Source organism: Rhizomucor pusillus (assembly GCF_041956525.1).
Source record: "Rhizomucor pusillus strain CBS 183.67 unplaced genomic scaffold VTP01scaffold_29, whole genome shotgun sequence".
Lineage (NCBI taxonomy): Eukaryota > Fungi > Mucoromycota > Mucoromycetes > Mucorales > Lichtheimiaceae > Rhizomucor > Rhizomucor pusillus.
In genome coordinates, this window is record NW_027192171.1 from 32,890 (window position 1) to 56,514 (window position 23,625).

The following is a 23,625-nucleotide window of genomic DNA, read 5'->3' on the forward strand; positions in this document are numbered from 1 at the left end:
ATGATGATGATGATGATTTTCAAGGCATCAGTTTGCGCGCCACGGAGGGTTTTTTCCTTCGTGCAAAATCAAGGTCAGAATCAATTTCCTGCTGTGATAAGCCTATCGGTTCTGAGTGTGTTAGTCAGCTGGTTAAGGACTGAATGTAAATGACAATATACAAGGTCACAGAGCAATCATGTTAATGAAAAGGATATAGATTGATGCATGTCGACTTGGTGGCACCCATTCAATGAGCCGATTCTGTCGATCTTCGTCGTCGGAGGCATATGTTTCTAGGGACAGTGTGTGTATAAATAATGAAGGGAAATAGCTGAATAGGTAAACATACCATAATCCTGAGTCAAATTGAATTCTTGCTCAAGCAACTTGATCTTGGTTTGTATTTCATGGATCAATTTAAGCCGCAAATTCCTCTTTTGTTCCTAAAAGAGGGATAGCGTCCACGATTGTTAAGAACAAAAAAGAAAAGTGTCAAAAAAAGGCAAATGTGCAATAAACAACTTACGTAGAATCTGTCGAAGGCAGCCTTTTTGGTTGCTTCGAACGCGCTCTGATAATTTTGGACTTGATATTTGTATAAACCTTCGGCTACAGCGATTCTGTCTTGTCGCTTTTTCTGTATCTTATTCATGTGTTCTTGATATTCTGGATGGCTTCCGTCCAGAATGCTCTTTTCAAAATCATCAAGCTCGGCGAGCCTTTTGTTGTTTGTTGGCCAAGTTGAGATTCCTGGATGATACAAAGATTTCCGGGGGGTGCCAAAGGGCGACTTACCTTTGGCGTTTGTGTTCAGCGTCGATGTCGGGAGCATGGCCGTCTGACGGTTCTTTTCGTTTTCGTCGGACGCTGGCACGAGGAGCGAGTGCGTCGATCCGCTTTGCGGCGCGGGTAGAAGATGCCTTGGATGCTCTCAATGTAGGGACAGAAGATGGGATCGGGGTAGTAGGGGATGCAGAAGATTGCTTGGCAGAGCGCTTGCGCAACGAGATTAGTTTGGATGTGTTGGTTTTCTTCTTGGTATCTTGCTGAATCGGATCGGGAGGATTGGGTGTGTCCTTTGTTGCTTGCGTATCCATGGACTTTGAACGAGTGGTCACCCCGCTGGTGGTGCTTTCAGGAGACGTAACTTCCTCTGCGGTGGAGGAAGAGTCGTGAGCTGAGTCCTTGCTATTGTTGTTGGTTGCCATAGTGGAATGAGCAGATCTGCTGCTTCTGCGAGTTGTTATTCGGGTAGGAGGGGAGAGAGCTTGTGGTTGCCCGTGCGAGGTCGCGTGGGGTGGCTGCACTGGCGTAGGTGTAGGAGGGGCCTTGACTTGCGACATGAGGGGTCTATTGACAATGAGGACAGAGTGTAAAAGAAAGGAAACGGAGTTGTAAGCGGCTGGAATCAGCGAAGGTAAAAGGGAAAGAGAGAAGGGCCACTCTGTTCTTCGGAACAACGATCCCACCTGCCGCACCCCCCAGTTTGCCGTGCGTGCATGGCTCTTACAAAAACTTTGTTCACTCTTGCATATCCTTTCTCACAGAAACTTTCAGTCATGGTGAATCTGGGCGGTTTGGCATCAGATGCATTGCTAGTTCATCCAGCCAGTGGGTCCCGATTGATAGCGAAATAGGACAGGCCGTTGCATTGGTTATTGCGCAAGGCAACTGCTGGCCTTGTCCCCAATTGAGAGAGCTTGTCATAACCGTTCTCCACGAGTCCGACTGTGTAACGTTGCTCAAAAGCCGCTCACACTTTAAACTGCACCGTACCTGAATATTTGCAAATTACATTATTTTCGCAACCGCAGAAAGATAATTGCAAAGTCTCCTAGGGCTAGTCGTTGGAGTTATTGCGAGCAGCAGCTGTACAATATTTTTCTGCAACCAGGTAGGAGAATCGCAGAGTGAACCTGTGTTTCTTGATATGGAAATTATCTACACACTCAATCAATTCATGCGACGCTGTTGCAAGATCAACAGACTGGCAGCCCTCCTAACGGGATGAAAACTTTTTTTCTAGGGGTTAGGAGGAATGAAAACAATGAATGCCCTCTCGTAAAGTGCAGGTGATTGCGCGGTACCTGGACGCTACAATAGCGTTCGCGCCCTATGAAACTCGAAGAATTGTCGTCAAGGAGATATGGGATACCGTAAAGCTTTGAACGTCTCATTTACATACTTGATGAATGTACCGACCAGCTACAAGGCGCAGCAAGTCATGGCTTTGCTATTTTCACGATCATCATCTTCAATTACAGAATACGCACAGACTTGGTTCCTATCCAATCCTTAACTCCTCCAATACCTATCAAGTAAAATATGTAATATCCACTGCACCCTAACATTGTACATTGAAGACCTGTTCGTCAATCAGAAAAACAAGGTGGCATTAGAATATGGTCAATCACAATGGCTGACGCACGGTAACTGGGAGCGTTAGCAAAAATGGCAAGGGCTGAAAATGCTACGCAAAAATGGATTGGGCGGCGGGAATTCCTTCTATCGCGTCCGCTTGGCAGGTCTCCAGACCAGGCGGCATTCATTCTTGGTATCTTTCCTCTCCTTCCAAAATGACGATTTCTATCTTCATGCAGACAACAGATTTAACAAACTAATGTTTTAGCTACTTACTGTTTTCGGTGGCGCCGTTGACCCTAGTGCTTACAACCCGAGCCGAGGACTCTTTTGTCGTCGGACGGTTTATTTTTGACATTATACAAAGAAAAGTTGTTCGCAGAAGCCTACTCTCGGCACTTTGCGCGAGTTTCAGCTATGGAATACCGTGTCATTTGAAGCTCTTCTGGAATCGCTGTTGTTGATTTCGACATTGCTGATTTTCGAACAGCTCTGAGGACAGAAACTAGAACTTCAGGAAGATTTCATTATTAATTTTTCATTGTACAAAGAAACCAGGAGTTTGACACGCAGCCATGAGTATTAGACTCCGTGGGCCGATGTAATCAACCAGTTTGCACAGACCTACAAGAAAATCCGGCAACTGCAGACGACTCGTCTCTCACTGGAGCTGTTGTACGATGATGTCGATACAGATATGTACGAAACGCCAGAAGATTTTAAGCGACACGTTTGCTGGTCAATGCTGCCTGCAAGAAGAACCAGACAACAGGATTGTTAGCAATGATGTGGAGTCTTTGCCAGCAGTCCGTTTGGCTGAGCAAAATGCCAATTACGAGGTTGACAAATTTGACGCCTTCGACAACGAACACTTGTTTCCGACGTACGTGCTGGATCACTTACAAGCCAATCAGCTCGTTCGCATATACGCTGGATGTTTCGTTGAAGCAGTTAGTCACAATAGGTAACGGTTCGTTATTCCTCGCGAGCTTGGATGCGTCCCTTCATCGACGAACCTCCCTGGATGACTGCCCCGATAACGCCTCATCGGTATTCCAGCGACACTCGACCTCTGCGATGCGGGCCAAGGCTCCGTTCGGCTGGAATTACTACGAGTTGTCTCTTCGCATAGGTGATCTGGAGCTGGTTGCAGTAGCGGGAATCCACGGCAGAGTCGACCAAATCGAAGTGCCTTTTTGGGTTCATCCATCACCAATTTGCCAGCCTCCCTAAAGAAAGCGCTGACTGTTGACCGTGTCTTCCTCCGCAAAGAACCGGCATTACGACTGTACTCCAAAGCTGCGGGAAATGCCGTGTGATCTTTCCACAGTATGCCCTTCGTCATCGTAGGCTTCTACCCGTCAATCCTTTGTCCCACAGCTATCACGCGGCAACTGTCAGTGGCTGTGGATGTATCTGACATCGTCTGACGTCTTTCTTCTTCTTGTGCACCGCGCCCAGAAACTCTGCTCTTCAGAATAGAAAAGATTCTTTTCAAATTATCGATACGACGATATACGCAACCATCGACCATCATTGGGCCACGGAGTAGTATCCGCTAGAAGTTTTCATTGTTCAAGGTTTACCCGGACGGATGTGCTTTACCACAGCTATGCCTATACTTGGATAACGGGATCCCGGCAACACTCGGCAAGGAAACCCTTATTCGCTCTCAGGTTAAAGTGCAAAGAGAACGGAATGATGCATTGCCATCGAAGAGGGAACAAGCGTCAGCTTTAATAGGAACGCAGCTGTAAAGAAGGAGCTGATGACATTGGCTGAAAGATTCTCTTCATATCTAACCAAAGCCAACGAAAACGTCTAGCATGCTGTATGCAAACTTACAGGTATCTAGTTTGAAACGTCATCTTTTTACTGTTCTCTGAATCATATTCCTTCATATTGCCTGTTACGAAAGTCTCCTTGTATATAACACCATGTGCATTGTGAATTGTCGTCCGAGATCGTTTTGAGTATACAATTAGAGGAAGAAAGCACTGAACATTGCAGAGATCGTCTGTGCTTTCTTGTACAACTGTAAGCTGCCTCCTACAGGCCCGTCATCAAGCACATCAACTCTGCAGAATTCTACTTTAGACATGTTACTTGCTAGATAATCCTTGCTTTCTCTAATTACATCCATTCGACCACTCATCCACCCTACATGGCGATCGTTAGTAGCGCTTGTCATGCACACTGCAAAGCTATACTATCTTTACGAAATTGGTAATATTCATTTTCAATGTGCCTCTTCACTATCCAAACCGTTCTCCGATGAATCCAAGATGCAAATGAAAATAAATTATGTATACTGCGTTTCCACTATCTTCGACCTAGTGAAAACGATCCAATACCGGGTCATTGCAAATTCCAACTGAGAATATTTGCAACGATCTTACAAGCAGCGTATGTTCCAAGCGATGAAGGAGCTTATCTCGCTGGCAACTGACCAAAGGGGCACCAGTGTGTGTGGCGGCGCAGATTAGCTCTGTGCACCCATTGCTGAAACGGGTAACATCCAGCTCACCATTCCAAAAACGTTTGCCTTGTGTGGCGTCAAAGTCCTGGGCAGGGAAGAGTGGGTTTTCTACTCACAGCCGCCACTGTTCTTACCCACTGCCACTTTCACCTTGTTTGCATTCGGCAACAGTCAATGCTGATCTTTAGTCGAAAATCCGTAAGTCACATAAACACATGGTCGGAAAGGAGAAAAAGTATATGCTCAGGAAACGCTCTCGGTCGTAGCGAAAACGCATAGCTTCTAGTCCTTGGTCCAAACTGTTCCTATTTATCGGAATCGTGCAGATCCTTGTCACCATTCCAATCCTGGTTACCACGCTTGTCCGTATAGAAACCGACGTTCAAGCAAAAGTCGTTGCCGACACAAATGATCCACGCGTTTATCTCCTCGACAAAGTAGTGCGGGTGCGCATCGAGAATATCTGGTTCATCCTTTACGAGATATGGAGACTCTGGATTGTTACAGACGGGGTAACACCGTGTTCATGCACACATGCTGATTGTCAAGCCTCGTTGACTGAAGCAGGAGTCCCCCACTCCGCGCCCTCTTCCCCTCCCCCGCATGATAGATTATTCACTTTAACTCGCTCACTATAATTGCCGCCACAACCTTTGCGTACTTTTCCGGAGCTCTGGGACTCATGGTGAGCGAGAATGCAGCATCGTTGATCCGAGGGATACATTGCTAAAGTCAATTAAAAATAGCAAATCATAGAAACGATAAAGTGGACGAAAGCAGGTGATACCAACCTGTATCTACAGGTCGCCATGACTATCGTCGTATTCTGTCTCGCGTTGCCGACTACCTTTGTTGCATTTAAGCTATTCAAAGATATCGGATGGAACGTGTACCGTCGGATCGGTCCAGATGTCCGCCTCCAAAGTAAGCGGATTTATTAACGGTGAGCTGGACGTGTATATATCTGATCCGTCTCTCGATAGATATGTATTACACTGTGCAATGCTTTACATTGGCACTCAAAATCGATATATTTTTCGAAGTTCTTTTACTAGCATTTTACTCTGTGTGCACCATGATCAATCCGGCGCTCTGGGTCACGTTCATGATGCTAGCCATTATCAACTTCATCACTCTCTTCCTGGGCAGAAAAGCGGCAAGTGGACATGTAGCTAAAAGACAGGGCGAATGTAACATGCTTAATGACATAGAGTGTCTGCATAGATCGCGGATGAACTTCACTGGCTCATGTCACTTGTTTCCTTATTTCAAACTGCTGTTATATTCATTAACCTTGCTGTCCTAGTGTCGCTTACGATACCACACGATGTATGGTATACAATGACAATCTACGGTAAGTAAAGTAAGAAATCATTGCATCCGTCTGCACTAAGCTAGCATGACCCCTTGCAGCATGCGCATCGATGGTGGTATCCGTTGTAAGTAAACAGATAACGTGGGCGGATTCGACATCTGATTATCAACATTCCTATGATAGTTTACACTGTTTATGGCAGTCAGATGCCAGATTAATTTCGGACGTGGACTGAAAGGCTACGGCAAGTGTAGGAACTGGGAGACTTGGCTGCAATGTTCTGACTGGCTCTATAGTGCAATGGAGACCGTTCAAGAAAAGTGGAAAGAATATCGATGTAGATGCAAGCAGACAATCCCAGCAGCTATTAAATCACTTTGGTAACTCGCCCGGATCTGGCGGGGATGCCATCGATGTCCCGCAATCGCCGGAGCGGCCATCGTGGATGATAGAAGACGACGACGTCGTGCCGACTCATCCACCACCTCCACCGCCTCACTCATCTCCACCGCCGCCTCTGCCGGCACACAGCGATGCGTACCACGGAAAACGGCAATCTGCCGACTCTAGTGAATATTACTACCTTGTCCACAGAGACCGATATCCAGCGTAATCAGTCGCTTTGTTGCATCTTGTGTGTTTCCTGATATCCCTTTTAATTCCAGCCTGCCTGTATATTCCCTCCTCGTCCCTTCCTTTCCTCTCTTTCCCCGCCCTTAGTATATGTATATCTAATATGTAGTTGTTTCTCTATTTACAAAGGAAAATTTAAAACAGAAAAAGGATGATGCTAATATCTGAATAGCTCTACAACAAAACCTCCCACTGCATTGACAGATACCGCAAAGCACCACAGGATATAACAAGCCATCCAGACGGCATTTTTGGTCACAGGGTTCTCATCGGACTGCTTCGCAACGATGTTTGCGGTGCCATATGCTCTTGCTACAAAGTCTGCATTTCCGGTCTGAGCAAACAGCGACGCAGAGTATCGGATACTTTGACCGAGCGTTGTGGATGTGGATGGAGCAATGTTTATTGATCCCGTTCCTTGGTTGCTGGATTCGGTATCCCGACTTGATCGTGCAAATCTGTTCATGTGCATAAAAAAGAAAAGAGATGATGAACGAATGCTGCGAAGAAGAGGAGAAGAAAGAAGAGGTTGGGGTGAGGGGGAGGGGAAGGTAAAGTACGCCAAAGTGGGTAGCACAATCCTGCTGCGAGTTGCATATGGATGGATCCAATCAAAACTCGGTATCGGCAGCGTGGACTTTGCGCTTGAACAGGAGAAACTCGTATTCCAAATCACCGAGCACCTGCCGACCCCGCGGCATGGTCTGCTCCACGAACGCTTCCAATTCGTCGTGCGGCGCCAATGTGAAGAGCTGTTCGTCTACAGGTTTCATGAACGCATCGCACGAAATTTTCTTGCTCGAATGGATTTTTGTCAGCAGAATATGTGTGCACTCTGCTATGGCCTGCTCGTAGATCTGTCCACCGCCTAGAATAAATATCCTGCCACGCGTCTTTTCTGCAAGTTTTGTCGCTTGCGCAATGGCATCCTTTAGCGAGTTTGCAAGGCTGGCATTGGGAAAATATTGTCGCTCGTGCCTAAATTATCGTTTGCATTGTTGGTATTATTTTTTTGTACCAATGATTCTCTTTCATATCACACGCACACGTTGTATGAAAGGTCTCGCGATATCACAATGTTGAATCTGCGTTTCATCGGTATCTTTTGCATAGGAATGGACTCCCACGAAAGACGACCCATAATGACAATGTTGGTGTAGTCGTCGTTGTTGCTTTCCGTGGAGGAACTGTAAGCCTTAGACGTTACAATCTCTAGGTATTCAGAATCGGCTGGAATGTGCCACGGTAGGTTCTGCTGATATCCAATGCCCCAGTTCTCGGCAAGTGCGGCTGCCATGGCCACGATTACCGTCTCGACGGTCATTTGCTCGCAGAGGAGGTGCAGAAGACAAGGTTATACCCGGAACGTCTCCGAACTCCTTTTTTCCCAGGATCGCCCGCACAATAAAATAGGCAACAGTTTCATTTGCTTTTTGTAGATGCAACGTTCAATAAAACATTTTACAACAAAAGAAAAAGCTAATTCTTTTTCTTTTTGTTTCGCTTAATTACTCAATGCGAGACAGCATGACGGTGAGAGTTTGGTGGATCTTGGACAGTTCCTAACGTGGGGCTTGTAAGCATATAAGAAGAGTAAGAACAGCGAATAATGCTTACATCAGAAACTTGAGCTTGACCCTGGTGCTCGTAAGGGTCATCAAAAGGTTTGGAATTGTCAGTGTCGTCAATGTAGCCTTGCTTGTAGTTTTCATCAATGTGGTGCAGTTTGTTCTGCAACGACAGAATTGTCACCACTTGCCGCTAGTAACCCTCTTTTCTTTCCTTCTTTACTTGCCTGCAAATGTCTGATATCATCAACAGTGTATTGCTTGTGGGAGAGGTCCTTGGCCTCCTTTGCAATTTCCATCAGTTGGTCGTGGACGTGCTGCAACTTTTGGGACATAGGCATGTTGGATAACCTTTCTTTGGATCGAAAATATCAACTGTGAAAAGAAGGGTATAAAATGCTTGGCCCATCTTTTATATGAACAACAAGGGCAAGGGTTTGAACTTATGTCTTTTTTAGTGCGTAGTGAACACACACCAGTCTATTTGCATGGGGTTTGCGCGGGGAAAATGTTTGTTGTTGTCGATAGAGACGGGAATTGAAACAAATGGTAAATGCAGCCAACACGACCTGCCATTTATATATATTCCACATAGGTAGGAATGTTCAGGTTATCTTTGTTGTTGTAGTAGTAGTTGTTGTTGTTAAAACCTTAGGAATACAAAAGATAATAGCGAGGTATATGTACAGAACGATGAGATTGATATTAGCACAGGAGTGACCTGATGCTCATTTCTACATTTCGATTAGTATCTGTCTTGCCCGAGGCTTTATCGTTGTCAGCCATCGACGACTGGTATGGTAAGCTCATAGTCCTTGAACTGTGCTGAGCTGCAGACGCTGCAGCATTCAGAGTGCTGCTTGGAGTCTGTAAAAAGTACTGTGTCGTCGGATGCGTGACATTCGGGTTTCCACGCGGTGACCCATCTGCACTGGGTGCAAATCGATAAGCCAATGTTGAGTATGGGTTACTGGATTCACGCGCACTACTCAGCGGCGGTAGGTTCGGTGAAGGACCGCTTGGAATAGAAGATGATGACGAACGGAACCCTGGGGGGATTGTACTATCGAGCCGACGCATCCAGGATGGTGGCTCTTGGCGGCCGGCGTTCGATGTGATTGGTGCAATATTGACTTTTGCTGGTCCGAGCTTGGAGACCGTATTGAGCTGCGAGGATGAAGCATAGTGAGCGGGAATTAATGGTCGTGAGCGTAGATCGCGGAAAGAGGAAGATGGGGATGGGCGAATATTGTGGAATTTGTTTTTCAAGGAGAGGTTCTTCGATTTGGATGGTGTCGGTGACCTGCGGCCATCGCTGGAACCAGCTGCACTGCTTTGCGCTGAATTTCCATCTCTGACAGTACTCGGCGACCGATCAAAGCTTCCAGACATTGATCGAAGTCGCTGAATGCTGGTAAAGGGCGATTTTGTCGATACTTCGTATTGGTGTTTTCGCAACTGCGCAATCATATACAGTTTCGACAAACTTTCGGGTTTGTGTAAATCTGCTCCTAAACCACCGCCCATACACACAATCATTTCATACAGTTCTTCCTCTCCTGACTGCTTTTTGATGTGAATCGTATCAGAGAACGTGCTTGATCCCGGCGCAATATCGACTAGCTGTGCAATGTCTGCGTTGTGAAACGCATCTGAACTTGTTCGCTCAGTCTGAGGTGGAGGTTTCCCATCCGGCCGATTATCTCTTTTGGCAACGTCGACGATATTGTCCAGCAATAAGCGGTGTAATCGAGCAAGTCGATCTGTATCCCTGGAAGATACAAAGTCGTAAAACGATCTGTGCGCGAATTCCTGTGGATAGTACCCCCACAGTGATGTTACTTCCTCCGTGACTTTGGCGCAACATACTTCCATGGACATGATAATCGTAACCGTTTGGTCGTTATCATTGCTCCCGGTGCCTTGTTTTGATGAGCTTGTCGAGGCCGAGTCTTTACGCGCAGATATCCCTTGCGAGTGATTGGTAGGTGCTAACGGGAGTTGTGGAGGCCGCTGAGCGTAGGCGTTTTCCATCTTCATCTGAAGACTCATAGACTCTGGGGCTCGTTCGGTCTGCTGCATCGAATGCACAGGCATGGATGATGCGTACGTGGGAATAAAAAACTGCTGTACAAAATCGCTGCCACTTTCAAAATGATGGGTGTGAGTAGGATATTGCAATGCTGTTTTCAATGGGGATTTGGACGGAGAGAAAGCGTTGATGGCTGTAGGGGAAGAAGGAGACTGCTGTTGCTGTTGCTGTTCAGATCGTGGAGGATTCGCTTGGAATTCGTGGATAAAAGATATCGTGCCCGTAGAGGACGTACTGCCGGCCGCTCTGGTGATAGGCTTATCATTGCTACCACTGATAGCCGCAATATTCGTTTGCAACCCCTCCGCAGAAGAAACTGCAAAGGCCGGCGTTTGGATCGTGCCATACATGACTTCAAATTGGCCTTGCTGCCCATTTGCCGCGCTGCCGTTCGCACGTTTGTCTCGTAAACGAGGCCGTCCTCGCTTTTTGTGCTGAATGTCTTGACAGGTATCTGATTTTCCCAAGGTAACGCAGCGTTTGCAAGGTCTCGAAACTTTTACATTGGTGGTGAGAGATTGTGGACTATTTTGAAACGCTGATATGCATCGACTACTTACCATCACAGGCAAGATGTGCCTTCTTGCAATTTATACCTAAATTAAAGTTTAGAGTTCCCAGAGCTTTTAGCACTTTTTTCACGCAGGTACGTACAAGCACTTGGCACATGGGTTTTATTGGCTCTTTTGGCTGGAACGACGGAAGCAGCGGATGCTGCAGAGGTGTTTGCAGCAGCTGAGGTGGTTGAGGTTGGGTTTGAGGTGTCTTGCGAGGTTCCCACAGGTAACGTAACAGGAAACATGCTGGAATTAGAGTAGGAAGAAGGAGTTGGAGGAGTTGCGGGTAGCATGGACGGGTTGAGATCGATCGGTGGATTAGCAGTGAATAACGGCGAAATGGGCGAAGAAGTTGGTGCTAAGAGAGAGTCGACAACGGAATCAGAAAAGGCAAGAATATCGTGCGTGGCGATTGTTTGATGATTTGTAGAGGGAGAGCCTGTAATTTGCTCGGCCGTAGGTGAGCTTTGGACCGCATGCATTTACTCGAGATCTCCAGCAGGAAAAGGGCAAGTGAACGGACCTGACTTGCTATTTTGACGCTTTTCAGTGTACGAATGTGGGGAAATCGGCCCCCCACTTTCCCCGTTTGATTCTTTTCAAATATGGTAAAAGATCTGACCCTTTTGTGTAGATGTGCAGATAAACAGAAGAGAGAAAGAGAAAGAGAAAGAGAGAAGAAAAAGGCGTGTTTTTTTTTCCAGCCCAAGGGAAAGGCGCAGACTGCTGCTGCACTCACGCAACTTGCCCCCCCCCCCTTCCGCATTCTGTCTTGTTTCCCCACCCAGGGTCGGGTTTGGCAAAATGGAAATGCGGCACTGTGTCACAGTTCACTTGTTCTAGCGAATCGGAGAAAAGCAACAACTCTCTGTGTTTACCAGGTTACCAAGTTTCCGAACTGTTCCCATGGCTTCGTGGCGCGAAAGGTCATGACAATTTGCAACTGATGCCTTAATTGTAGCATTGTAAACGGCGATTCAGGTATTATCACTAAACAACTGATCAGGGCGTCTTTATCAGCCATGCAATCAATTATCGAGATATCTCGAGGCAACGATACGTCTCATGGAAACCAATGGTGTCGCAGTTTGTAGGCTATGGCAGAGAAATTATTTTCTTCCTAGCGTTTGTTTCAAATCCGCTTGGTCAGTGACAAATCCACATAGAAGGACTTGAATTGATCGCAAAGTCATTCGCTAATTGGCTTTGCAGATATTGTACTTTAGCTACGTAGCAGCGCGTTGCATCTGGCTCCTTAATCGTTAGATAATCATACTGAATATACTCTTTCCATCCTCGTGAACACATCACAGGCTGGTTACTCAGTGCATTGAACTGTTTAGCTCATCATTGTGTCTCAAGTTTAAATTTCAGCAAATGTCTCCACACCATTGTGAAAGTTTAGGAGAATAAGTTTCGAAAGGACAAGGTGCGGGGTAGGAAACGCATCTGGCATGCTGGTATTATGAAGCAGTTACTTTAAACATTGGCTGCTACGTTTAAAATGGTCATAGTATTTAGTAACATTAGTCCGCTAGCTACGATAATAGTGAAAAAAAGATTCAGAAATTATATGTACAAAAGGGAAAAAATCAAAGCAAAAAAGTTATAAGATATACGGGGAATTATGGATCTTCTACGGGCAAATGTGTCGGTTGTGGCATGTATACCGTGACAACCTTTTTCTTCTTCTTCTTTTTCTTCTTGGGGTCCACCTTATCGACAATAAATCCAAAAGGACACAGCAAGTCGGATGGATCGTGGTCAGCCATTGGAGCTGGTGAACATGCAGATACCTTGTTGTGAAAAGCTAGTCCTTGTTCTCGAAGCTGCGCCAAAGTCGATGTCTCGCCCCATAGATCCATGACCGCGAGGTCCTTCCATTCCGGCAACGTGTGGTTAGGAAGTTGATCCAGAATAGGCGATTCCCTCAACAAGGGCGATTTGTAGATCTCGGTCAGCTTCGCCTCTTGCTTAGAATCCAACCAATATCTCCGCGTGGCGAAGCTTGCACTGTCGTGGAAGTTTGGATACAGCATAACATATCCCCGCAAATAGACCAGTTCGTCTAGGTAGCGACGCCAGGAGAAGGTCCAATGCGCTGACCGCGTCGCAGGTACTTGAATATCCTGCTGCCCGTTACTTAGCATATCGACCATACGCGCTGTCGTGTAATCATGCAATTCTTTCCAGTGTTCTGGAAAGTACACAGCAGCGCCAAAGCTACTAGAACTTTGCATAAGGTAAGGTGCATTGTCATCCGGAGTATCCAAGTAACGTGGCGTGAGGGACGTGTCGATAATGCGAGTCGAGAATAGACTAACACCGTACAGATTTGCTTCCTGACCATATTTCAAGATGGTGTACTTTGCCCAAATGTAAAATAATGGCGATAAATGGAGACCGTCATCCAAGATCACTCCGTACTCGTGGTTGTTTGATGGATACCACGACTCGAGCATCATCCGTGTTCGGTCAGCAGGCACGATCCGGTGCCGGATAGCCTTTGTGCCCTGTCGCCACGTAACGCGCTCGGCGAGCTCCTGCGCTCTTGCATCCGCGTCGTGTTCTAGGAACATTGAGATGTCGATCTTATCTCCCAGGTAATGTGCATTTTGCAGCGAACGTAGTAGCTGCAAAAGAGACGAATTGCTGCTCGATATAAGCACTATCAGCTTGATTGAGATATCATGCCATCCTGAACATATGTATAGCACGTCAGCAAGCACGACAATCTAAATATTTGTGAGTTTTTCTTACGTTGCAGGGATGAGAATTCAATGTCCTTCATCCAGAGTACATGTTTTAGACTGTTTGGAGGCAGACCAATCATTGTCGTTTTCGAATGCATTTCATTCCGTAACATGGGTAATATTTGCACCAAAGCCTTTTCTTCCGTTTGGTGAATCAATATCTGGGGCTGGATGGTACGCAGAACCCGGCTGGTACGGATGGCGAGCTCCATTGCTAACGGTGAGGGCAAGTAGTCTTGTTCTGAATAGTCAAACGGTAGCTCCAAATCGTACACATGTATGGAGCTGAAGCATTTTGAATGGTGTTTCTTAAACATCTTTGTGACCTCCTCCAAACCAATGCCTGGTGTACCAGCACCAGGTATGATGACATGCACGGCTGTCTGGCTTCTGTCAACAAAGGCGCAAACAAGGCGCATCCAAGACTCTTTCAAATGTCGGCGGTCGCTTATCATGAATGCAACGTTGTCTTGGATATCATTCATGTGATCAGCGTTAGACGAGCACATGTCGATTTGATTGTTAGCGACATTGTATTCGTTTTCTTCGTTATCTTTAGAAAATGTCGGTAAACCAATCCGCGGAATATCGGCAAGCATCGTTGGCAGCAACTTGCGGTTTGTTTGCAAACTCTGTACAAGGTCGGCGTCTATCAAATCTCTCTGCAGCAACCAGCTCGAGAAAATTGTATCGACTGGACGAGTTGTAGCCGATTCGCATTGGTCGGATGTCCTACCAGGACCAACGATTGCATGCTTGAATGTTTTTGTCTGGGTAGTTGCCAGCAGCAGCTGTAGATGCTTGGTCTGCGGAAGAGCGCCTGGGTCGAGCAACCATACATACGCGGTTGAAGGCAACGAAGAAATTTCCTGCAGGGTAATTGCGTGAGCTTGTTTGACTGCAGTCAGGTCACTTTCTGTTGCACAAATGATCCAGATAGATTGCGGTGGTACAGATTGTTTCTGCAAGTATTTCATTTGCTGAGCAAGATGTGGGCCGAAGAAGAGGACTGCTGTAACTGTTGTTGTAGATGGTGCTTTAGCGCTTTTGGTCATCTGTACGAGTTCGTCCACGGTGTACTCTCGTTTTGGAGAATCTGCATCTAAAAAGGAAAAGTGCCATTGAAGAGGTTTTGAGCAGGATGAATGCTGTAAGCTTAATACGAGATTACTCAAAAAAGGAAATAAGTGTTGGTACCTGGTAACAGCATCCGAGAAAGGTGGGCAGTGTTGACTTGCAATGAGGTATCGGTGTAGTCAATGATAATATTATCAGGTAATGGTATAAATCGGTGAGACGAATGTGCTATCCAGGCCATGTACAAGCTAGCGCTCAAAAGAACACCCAACAGAGCAGCGCATGCTGTGAATAGCTTCTTGTGAGTGCGAAGAGATGTCGACGTCGTCATGCCACTATCCAGCGTGTCCCATTCGAAGTAAGGAAGAGGAGTTCAAGAATCGTTTTCTTTGGGTGTATCGAGTTTAGGTAATTATTTTCTCGGTTTTTGAAAGAAAAATCGAAACCAAGGAAGATCTTCCGGTTGTTTGGAGAAGAGGGAATGAAAAGAAGTCTGGAACTGAATCCAAACCATCGTCAAAAATTTTGTACGACCTCGAAGATCTTTTGTGCCTCGCCTTGCTCGATCTTTCAATACGCTCGCCATAGAGATAACAATGCCAGCATGGATAGGAATGGCTGATAAAATTCATTCCTGTGATTAAAACGCTATGAGTTGTCCATTATTCTTGCTCTGCCGCACTGCATCAGGGAGCAACAACAGGCAGTAAGCAACAATCTGCTGCATGCACTCGGGTGCCTCCACGGGAGATTGTCGTTGCAACGTCCATATTTGGCTCCAAGTCTGCATTTAATACTTTACGGTTTTGCACCAAGTCATGGCAGGTATATGTGAAGCAATTACATGTTTGACCTTCGATCCTGTTCCTGACTTGCCCTCTAGGATCTTGTTCATCCATTGCAAAGCTACAATATATACAGCGTAGCTGTTAGATGATTGGATCCGATTGCATGTACCTGAAATGTAGAATAATGTACAATGTGCAGGCTCATGTGTAGTGATATATTTCATCACTAAGAAGAGGCTTACATAACGGACTCAGGAAATTCAACTCTGTTTAGCTACATTCGGCTCTGCATTTAGCTCCAGCAGGACTAATCTCTTGCATATAACTTGTCAAAGTTGACTGCATTGGTGTGATATTGTGAATATGGAACGACTGAAACATCCCCGCCTTTGTGATTCGCTTTTCACGCTCTGTTACACGGACATGATTATTATCCATGCGCGGAGGCCATAAGAACGGTAAGCGCCCTCCTGGTCTCGCTTCTACTTTGCCGAACGGTGCACAATGGTGGACGGCAAGAAATCGTCAAGTACTTTGCAACGCCTTGCACGGTGGCATTCTTCTGCAAACTCGAAAACCATCGTCTCAACCGACAAGAACGGATCAGCAGTTGACAAGTCGCTCTTCCAGGCACTCGACCATGATGACCTAAAGCAAGGTTCACTGTACATTGTAAAGATCCACCACGTTTCAGTTTGCCTCTTTGAAGGTAAAATATGACGAATGCTTCTTCCGCTTAGCGGAGTGTTTTTTGGTTAACATTGATATTCTTATCCACCAGGATGGGATGATGATATGTGCTGCTTTTCCGTTCTACGTATGTATAATGTCGTGAAAAAAGAAACCCATTGGAATGCATTGCTCACTCTCTTTTGTTTGCTTATCACATAGGCTCTGAAGCTGTGCCGATGCGATGGTCTGAAGCTAGATATTTACCTGGCGATTTCCACGCCTACGATGCATTTGACGACGACGGCAACCCGCCTGTGCATTTGTGGACTCGATTTTTGCGGGTCAGTGTGCCGACTAACTGGTTTGCAATGTTTGAGGAAGCACGAAGGAAGCAACGTGAATGGTGCGGCCATCATCCTCAGCTTTACGAAGAAGCGTCTAGTAGGCGGATTAGCGCCATAGCAAACCACTATGTGAACGTATCTTCCATCCCCCCTCCCTCGACAGCCGCTGCATCCACCAATATTGTTGATCCAGTCTTCTCGCCACAAATCTCGATCCAGTCCTCCATCTCTACACTCCCAATGGATTCTCGACCTCTTGGTTTATTTGGCAACCAAAGCTTCGATGAAGTCGCACGGACCACGGCCTTGATGGACCGCAACGAGCTCCGAAAACATCTGCAGAATGACCTTGAGCACGCAACAATAACAACTACCACCTCTACCACGCCCTCCACGCAGCCATCCACACTTGAGCAACAACAGCAGCAACGAAAAAGTCTATCTGCAGTCAATCTCGATGAAAAAATCACCCTGAACCGCCATTCTTCATACAGCCCAAAGATTAAGACACGCGAATCGTATCAGAGCTTTACTTGGAGTGAAGGCAGAGCAAGTTAGATATTTAAAGTATATACTGTATTTTTTTTTCTTCGGCTTTATTTACACATTAAGTTCTTGGTTTCGTACACCATCATTTCAATCAAGAGATCGTCGTCCGCGCTTGAGCACTGTCTCCGCATTTTCATCACTATTTCACTATCACCAGACTGGGCCTGCTGGCTTTTTATTATTATTATAATAACAATTAGGAGGTATCTGGGAAGAGTTCGTCAGCTTGCTGTGCTTGCTCTTTGAGAACTTCGTATATTCTTGACGCCTGATTTCCTGTGCTGTTGATAGTTTCGTCAAGTTCAGACAGCAGCATCGAGACGTTGTGAGCGATCTCGCGTTTCTGTGCAAGCATGTCCTGTTTAAGCTGATTAAGCCTGTAGTGGTCTTGTCAGTAAAGTGTAAATATAATGAATAGGCATAGAGAAGAAGTGATACTTGCGCTACTTTAAGTTGAGTTTCTTTTTGTTGATTGTGTATAAGTTGTGATCGAGCATTTGATTTCATTTCCGTAAACTTTTGCTCTGTTTGTTCTGCGTCCTGATTATATTTTTCCATCTCGAGCGATATTGCCTGAAAGTCAACTTAGTCGACAAGAGCGACAATGGGAATGGTTTTTCTTGTTTTTTACCTTCTTTTGCTCCTCGAATTCACGGCGTTTCCGTTCTAGTTTCATTTCTATCGTGGCAAGTTCTGTCCTTTGGTCTGAATAGGTCCGAGAAAGCTGGTCAAGCTGTTGCCTCGCTTCAGCGCACTGTTGGTTCATCTGGCTCACTCGTTCCATATATTCAGAATCCAACGGTGACAGCGCATCCTAAAGACATGCATATGTTAGAGCAATAAGCCATCATCATCAGCATAGAAGCTTACCATTGCCCTTCCCCGAAAATTTGCAGCGATTATCACTTCCAGCTCCCCGTCAGACGGGAATTCTGGTATATTAGGTGGCAAAATATCTCGGTAGGATTCATAGCTTGCTGCCTTATCATCAATCTATGAAGCAAAGAGGGAATGATCAGTTGCAGAAAAATTACTTTTTTCTTTCTCAGTACATTACTTACCGCATACTTGAGTTGTTCTATATCGGTTTCTCGCATGGCTATAGATCTCCCAAGCTCATCTACTTTACTTTTGACTGCACCAAACTCCCGCTCTAGTGCAATCTGTTCCTCAGAGAGCTCATTCATCTCGGTTTCGGATATATTGTGTGCATTCAAGCGTGCTTGCAATTCTTGCTTCTCTGCCTCTGCAGTTCTTAGCTGCGTATCTGAAGTACTATTAGTTACTGGCCCAATAAATTATGTGCTTCAGAACCCTTCACTTGCCTAGCATTTTGATTTGATCCGTTACTTTGCGATTCAGCTCGATGTATTTCGCAATACGTCGCTCTTTGTCTTGGCAGTACGCTGCAAATTTCACCATATCGTTTTCCATCTCTTTCTTTTTGCTTTGGAGCGCTGGCACAGCCGACTGGATTGGCGGGATCAGCTTCTGGATCTGCAGCTTCCTCTTCTACCTATAGCTTACCCCGCGCGAACTTATCCGTCGTAATTCCTGTTCCAACTGCTGAATCTCTCTCGTTTTGACTTGTAATTCATTCGTGAATCGATTGTTCATCTCATCTAAGATACGTCGTAGTTTAGATAAAGACGTAACCATCAAATCTATCTTCCCTCCTACCAAGATAAGAGGTCAACTGCTGATCAATCGCCGAAAACTCGTCTGCTCCTTCCATAAACGCATTGTATGTAGCGACGGTGTAATCAAAGAACAGCTGGTTCATTTCGTCGGCTTCAAACCCATCTTGATCCGCATTTTCTTCCGCCTGCTCGTCGTCGACTTCCATGTATTGATCGTATACCTTTCCATCCGCAAAAAGGGTTAAATAACGTTTCCCCCGCCAACTCCATTGTCGGCTCACTCACCTGGCACATTTCAGTCATCCAGAGTAATAATGCAAGAAATGATGGATATGAATGAGGAGCTGCTATGGAGTACAGTGATCTGGGGCTTATGGTATCGGCGAGGGGATATCTGCATTCAGAACCTTGTTAGGATATCTTCTTTCAACTATGCATTGCTGTTCGTACTACATACTTGAGTGATCTCAGTATGTCGATAAACTCGTCTTCGAATTTATCCTTCATATATACAGGGTTGCCAACTAGACGACGATGCAAAAATTTGAAGATATCTTGAAACGTCCGGTTTCCAAGGCTGCGGAATGACTGTGGTGTAATTGGTGAAAATCCAGCATCGTTCAGGTACTTTGTGACGGAACGGATCGCACGTCTCTGGAATTCGCTGCTCTTGATATCGCGAGGATCGAAATGCAGTCGCGTCGATGTGGGTGTCTTGTTGTTTTCAAACGCGCTCGTCTGCGGTTTGATGAACGAAGGTCGATTCAATGTGCTTCTGCGTCTTTTTATTGCATGGAATTAAGCAACATTTGGAATAGAGATAACAAAAAAAGATATCTGCATCGCTCTCTTTCAGTTTACCTCGTTGGTACAGATACACTCGGTTCGCGTTTATTGTTGACAGCATCCTCTTCATTGATTCGTTCTACAGGTATTCTCTGATATCCGATCGGTTCTCGATTTGTTGCTCCCATGGACAATCGCGGCTGCTTACTCCTATTGTCCCTGTCTCGTTTACCCAGCGAATTTGGCTGGAGAGGTATGCGTGTACGCTCGGTGTGGCTCATTGTATATCGACGTTTGCGAGCATTGTCACTCATGGACGGCGTTGCTGCTGGCCGTATAGCTTGTTGGGACATGTTGCTCCGTAAGGAAAGATGAATTTTGATCAGGCAACGGAAGACAAAAACATTTTTGGGCTCTGCTTTGCGACTGCCTCGCACCACAAGTGTATTAACAGTTTACTAAAAGGCTATGTACCGACTACTAATGACTAGCAATGATGATGGATGGTAATGATGAAAACTAGGGAAACGATGCAAAATGATTATGGGGGGTGGGTATGCACTAAAACACATGATTATGTTCAGAAAACGAGACGAGGGTATCTTTTTTGTGGGTTGGGATAGCATTGCACTGTTACAGAATAAAATAGGTGTATTTGATGAGATGATGAACTAAAGTGCTCAAGTATTGATATCTTTCTTACCTGCTGCACCGTCGGTAACTGTGACAACACTGTCGAGCAGCTCATTAAATCGTGGCCACTTTCTTGACAAACTTCACAGAAGGGAATGTCATCATCGCCCTCTTCTTCTGGTATGCCTGGAACGTCGTCAGACGGCGCACTGGAGATGCTGATGATGGCCGTCTCCCTCCTGCGGTGATAACGGCTAGAAGGGTAAGTTCGATGACTGCCTAGGCTGCTTACGCTGCTGACGCTGCTGCGGTGGTCAGATAGTAATCGTTTGACGACTCTGCGTTCGTGATCCAAAGCTTCCAGCAGATCTGCCTCCTTGAAGACTTTGGCTTCGATCAAGCTCTCCAACTCGGCGATATCTCGGTTCAACATGTTGACCTGCTGTCGATGCGTATTCTCTTGCTCTGAAAGCTGCCGCTCGTGCTCTTTTCGCATCCGTTCGATTTCTCGCTGTGCACTGGCCAACATTTGTTGCAGTTGCCACGGCGAACTTGGAGACACAGCTGCTCCTTCTGGGATGGGTGGCAGCTCCTTACTGCGCTCCCGTAGGCACTTGTGTTCGCATTGCAGCTGCGCATGTTGTCTTTGCAGTTTGACAAGCTCCTGTTGAAGCTGTGCATTTGTTGTTTCTAGCAGCTGTATTCTTTGATGCTCTTCCTGGATAGCTTCTCGTTGCTGTATCTGCAGCTTAGTTTCCAGCACAGTTGCTTTGCTATTTAATGCATCTGCACGCTGTTCTGCTTCAACAAGTTTGTCTGCCAGGTCTCGTTGCTGCGATTCCATGGATAGTCGGTACTGTTCAAACTCGCGGGCGAGTATATCGTATTTTTCCTGATTCTCTTTATGCATCGTGGTGATTTTTTCTTTAGTCGCTGTGTGCTCATTGTATTCAGTCTCTAGAGCTTGCTTTGCCAAAGTTAACTGCTTCTCCAGGTCTTCCAGGTTGCTTTTCATTGTCTCGACGTCTAGTTTGCTGTCTTGATGTTGTTGGTGTAACTGCTGCTCTAGCTGATGTATCGTGGTCTCCATATTTTGTATCTTTTCATCTTGTGTTCGAATATGTTGTTCAAGGTTTTCCTTTGCTGATAACAAAGTATCTTTTTCAGCTTCCAACTTTTGCATCTTCTCCGCGCTGCATTTCGCGTCAATGCCGTGCTGGTGCATCGATTTCTCGTAAAGCTCGATAGTTTCCATGCCGGCATTTTTGAGTTCTTGTATTGAATTCTCCAAACTCTCGATACGTTCTTGATAGGACATGACGAGCTCCGTGTTGCTTGACAATGCCTCGTTAGCCTGTGCTAATTTTGACTTTGTTGCAGCCAAGTCGGCTTGGAGCTGAGAATTATCCAATTGCAGCTGGATGCAATCTAAACATTCAGTTTGATCGTCCTTTCCATCATGTCTACTTTCCATAACGGTATTGGCCTTGTGCTGCCCATCTATGCATCGGGGATCTCGTTGCTTGTTGGATGGTATCGTGAGATCACATTTAGTGGGAGTTATTTCTGGCGATGGAATACCAAGAGACGCACTTTGCGCTGGAGTTACAGAGCGCGTACCAGTGCTTGTCGGTTGTCGTCGATGTTGCTGCTGTTGCTGACGGTATCGTACTCTCAAAGACGGCATCGATTTCTGTTTGGACAGTGGAGTTGGTGTATCTGGGGACGGCGGAAAGTGTGATGAACGCGAGGATGGAGTGAAACGGGAAGGAGAAGTAGTGATGCGAGTTGTAGATGATGAATTTTCAAAACTGATCTTTGAAGATTGAACGAATATTCCAGATTTAGGCGCGCAGCTGAAGTATTTGACCCTTTTTGATATAATATAGATACAAGATTGATTGATAATCAATGAGTAATCTTTAGATTGCATGAAAGATGGAGATGACAGCTTTACCCTTCGACTGATCCGTCATTCTTTCCAGCGCCAGGAGTATCAAGCTCAATACCAGCCCACACACCGGCTTTGAACTGCGTCGTTCCGAGAAATCGAAGAGTTCCTGTCAGTCCCATATGATCCACCCGCACTCTCTGTCCAATTCTATTGTTGCTAGGCGCTTTGGATGGTAGCTCCGGTGAAGGTATTGAGGAACGAGGCGTTGTAAGTGTAGTTAGGGTCGACGACGCGGAAAACCGAGGGATAAGGTTGGGCGAGTCGAGTTCCTCGTCTGTCGAATACGCCGAAGTTTGTGAGTGTGAGCGAGCCAGTCGAACTGATCTCCAGGAGGCTGGCGGCGGTGCTGCTGCGGCTTTTGGTTGCTTCATTCGCTTTCTTTGACCAGGTGAATCACGGTAAGCATGTCTCGGCAAGTCCTGTGCTGAATTGGACACCGTTGACATGAGGAAAGGAAAAGGAGTAGTGACTTAGGACTTTTAGGGGTAACTACACTATCATTTTCCCCCACATCCAATCTCGTCAGATTTGTTTGTATCACTCTGTAGACATTGAACAAAAATGAACCCATCCGTACTGCCCCGATCACGTTGTGTAAAAAGCGATCTAAACATGCGATAAACGATGGCAGATAGCCGATGGAGTAGCGTTGTCACTGCATCGTCTGCTGTACGATATCGGTTATTTGTTACTGCAGAGAACCAGACAGGGTTCATTCGTCAGATCATATTGACTATGGAAGCAGTCCATACCAAAGCATTGGGAAAGAAAATCTTGCCTCTGCGAAAAAGATTCCCAACAAAAATGGCGTTGTTGCATGCGTTCGGGGAAGCCTGATTTCAAAACTTTCAGCAGTATACAAACCTCACAAAAAACCCACAGCGCGTGATTGTTCGTATACAATAGTCGGATAAACATTTCCGTGCATACAGAGCAAGCAGCAGCGGTTGTCCAAGAACGGGTCCCTACTAATCTGCATCTCTTGACATGTGTTTGCGCACCACGTAGCTTGCAATGTACGCATATGTAGTACGTGTCGCCAGGTTATAAGTAGTTCTCTTACCGACCACTCAATTGTAATATGCAATACATCTCAGCTGTACAAACATGCGTCAAATATGTAGCTTTTATGAATATTTCAATCAATACTATTATGATACGCTTGTATATGTAGAAGACATGTAGAATTGTGAAGGAAGATTGCGGAAGATCCCTAGTGTAACGTAACCTTTGCCATTAAGGTCAAAAGGAGTCGTTGTCAATGCAAACTTTCTACTTTCCTTGTTTCAGACCAAAGACTTCAAGGCTCATACAGTATCTGAAATACCTCCGCAATATCGATTATTTCGAACAGATTATCCGAAACATTCTATCGTGAAATTCTTGTATAAGTACTGGTAGAAAATGAGAATTTCAGCAATGACAGAGTAATAATAATAGTC

The 23,625-nt window shown here is 45.7% G+C and overlaps 11 protein-coding genes across 11 annotated transcripts; 3 read left to right on the forward strand and 8 right to left on the reverse strand.

The window, feature by feature from the left end:
• Positions 1–19: 19 nt before the first annotated feature.
• On the reverse strand, positions 20–1,325 carry VTP01DRAFT_6106 (uncharacterized protein; the record flags this gene model as incomplete). The annotated part of the gene is made up of 5 exons (XM_069384971.1): positions 20–117; positions 198–275; positions 332–425; positions 509–701; positions 778–1,325. 5 exons carry the CDS (start codon positions 1,323–1,325, stop codon positions 20–22), a joined length of 1,011 nt encoding a protein of 336 aa, XP_069234634.1.
• A 1,701-nt stretch (positions 1,326–3,026) lies between these two features.
• Positions 3,027–3,576, forward strand: VTP01DRAFT_6107 (uncharacterized protein; the record flags this gene model as incomplete). The annotated part of the gene is made up of 2 exons (XM_069384972.1): positions 3,027–3,226; positions 3,258–3,576. 2 exons carry the CDS (start codon positions 3,027–3,029, stop codon positions 3,574–3,576), a joined length of 519 nt encoding a protein of 172 aa, XP_069234635.1.
• A 1,420-nt stretch (positions 3,577–4,996) lies between these two features.
• Positions 4,997–6,750, forward strand: VTP01DRAFT_6108 (uncharacterized protein; the record flags this gene model as incomplete). The annotated part of the gene is made up of 9 exons (XM_069384973.1): positions 4,997–5,020; positions 5,089–5,334; positions 5,433–5,507; positions 5,569–5,746; positions 5,806–5,978; positions 6,047–6,176; positions 6,236–6,261; positions 6,321–6,381; positions 6,434–6,750. 9 exons carry the CDS (start codon positions 4,997–4,999, stop codon positions 6,748–6,750), a joined length of 1,230 nt encoding a protein of 409 aa, XP_069234636.1.
• Positions 6,751–6,927: 177 nt separating this feature from the next.
• On the reverse strand, positions 6,928–7,236 carry VTP01DRAFT_6109 (uncharacterized protein; the record flags this gene model as incomplete). Its single annotated transcript, XM_069384974.1, has 1 exon — positions 6,928–7,236. One exon carries the CDS (start codon positions 7,234–7,236, stop codon positions 6,928–6,930), a length of 309 nt encoding a protein of 102 aa, XP_069234637.1.
• Positions 7,237–7,381: 145 nt separating this feature from the next.
• VTP01DRAFT_6110 (uncharacterized protein) lies at positions 7,382–8,094 on the reverse strand (the record flags this gene model as incomplete). Its single annotated transcript, XM_069384976.1, has 2 exons — positions 7,382–7,748; positions 7,817–8,094. 2 exons carry the CDS (start codon positions 8,092–8,094, stop codon positions 7,382–7,384), a joined length of 645 nt encoding a protein of 214 aa, XP_069234638.1.
• Positions 8,095–8,278: 184 nt separating this feature from the next.
• On the reverse strand, positions 8,279–8,673 carry VTP01DRAFT_6111 (uncharacterized protein; the record flags this gene model as incomplete). Its single annotated transcript, XM_069384977.1, has 3 exons — positions 8,279–8,332; positions 8,388–8,501; positions 8,590–8,673. 3 exons carry the CDS (start codon positions 8,671–8,673, stop codon positions 8,279–8,281), a joined length of 252 nt encoding a protein of 83 aa, XP_069234639.1.
• Positions 8,674–9,043: 370 nt separating this feature from the next.
• VTP01DRAFT_6112 (uncharacterized protein) lies at positions 9,044–11,469 on the reverse strand (the record flags this gene model as incomplete). Its single annotated transcript, XM_069384978.1, has 3 exons — positions 9,044–10,926; positions 10,991–11,026; positions 11,085–11,469. 3 exons carry the CDS (start codon positions 11,467–11,469, stop codon positions 9,044–9,046), a joined length of 2,304 nt encoding a protein of 767 aa, XP_069234640.1.
• Positions 11,470–12,612: 1,143 nt separating this feature from the next.
• Positions 12,613–15,148, reverse strand: VTP01DRAFT_6113 (uncharacterized protein; the record flags this gene model as incomplete). The annotated part of the gene is made up of 3 exons (XM_069384979.1): positions 12,613–13,685; positions 13,748–14,842; positions 14,938–15,148. The coding sequence occupies 3 exons, from the start codon at positions 15,146–15,148 to the stop codon at positions 12,613–12,615; spliced, it is 2,379 nt and encodes a 792-aa protein (XP_069234641.1).
• Positions 15,149–16,109: 961 nt separating this feature from the next.
• VTP01DRAFT_6114 (uncharacterized protein) lies at positions 16,110–17,179 on the forward strand (the record flags this gene model as incomplete). Its single annotated transcript, XM_069384980.1, has 3 exons — positions 16,110–16,314; positions 16,387–16,422; positions 16,497–17,179. The coding sequence occupies 3 exons, from the start codon at positions 16,110–16,112 to the stop codon at positions 17,177–17,179; spliced, it is 924 nt and encodes a 307-aa protein (XP_069234642.1).
• Positions 17,180–17,366: 187 nt separating this feature from the next.
• Positions 17,367–19,949, reverse strand: VTP01DRAFT_6115 (uncharacterized protein; the record flags this gene model as incomplete). Its single annotated transcript, XM_069384981.1, has 11 exons — positions 17,367–17,547; positions 17,613–17,743; positions 17,802–17,984; positions 18,041–18,163; positions 18,232–18,437; positions 18,496–18,640; positions 18,698–18,792; positions 18,851–19,031; positions 19,096–19,204; positions 19,268–19,591; positions 19,672–19,949. The coding sequence occupies 11 exons, from the start codon at positions 19,947–19,949 to the stop codon at positions 17,367–17,369; spliced, it is 1,956 nt and encodes a 651-aa protein (XP_069234643.1).
• Positions 19,950–20,157: 208 nt separating this feature from the next.
• On the reverse strand, positions 20,158–22,629 carry VTP01DRAFT_6116 (uncharacterized protein; the record flags this gene model as incomplete). Its single annotated transcript, XM_069384982.1, has 3 exons — positions 20,158–20,226; positions 20,300–22,100; positions 22,187–22,629. The coding sequence occupies 3 exons, from the start codon at positions 22,627–22,629 to the stop codon at positions 20,158–20,160; spliced, it is 2,313 nt and encodes a 770-aa protein (XP_069234644.1).
• Positions 22,630–23,625: the final 996 nt, after the last annotated feature.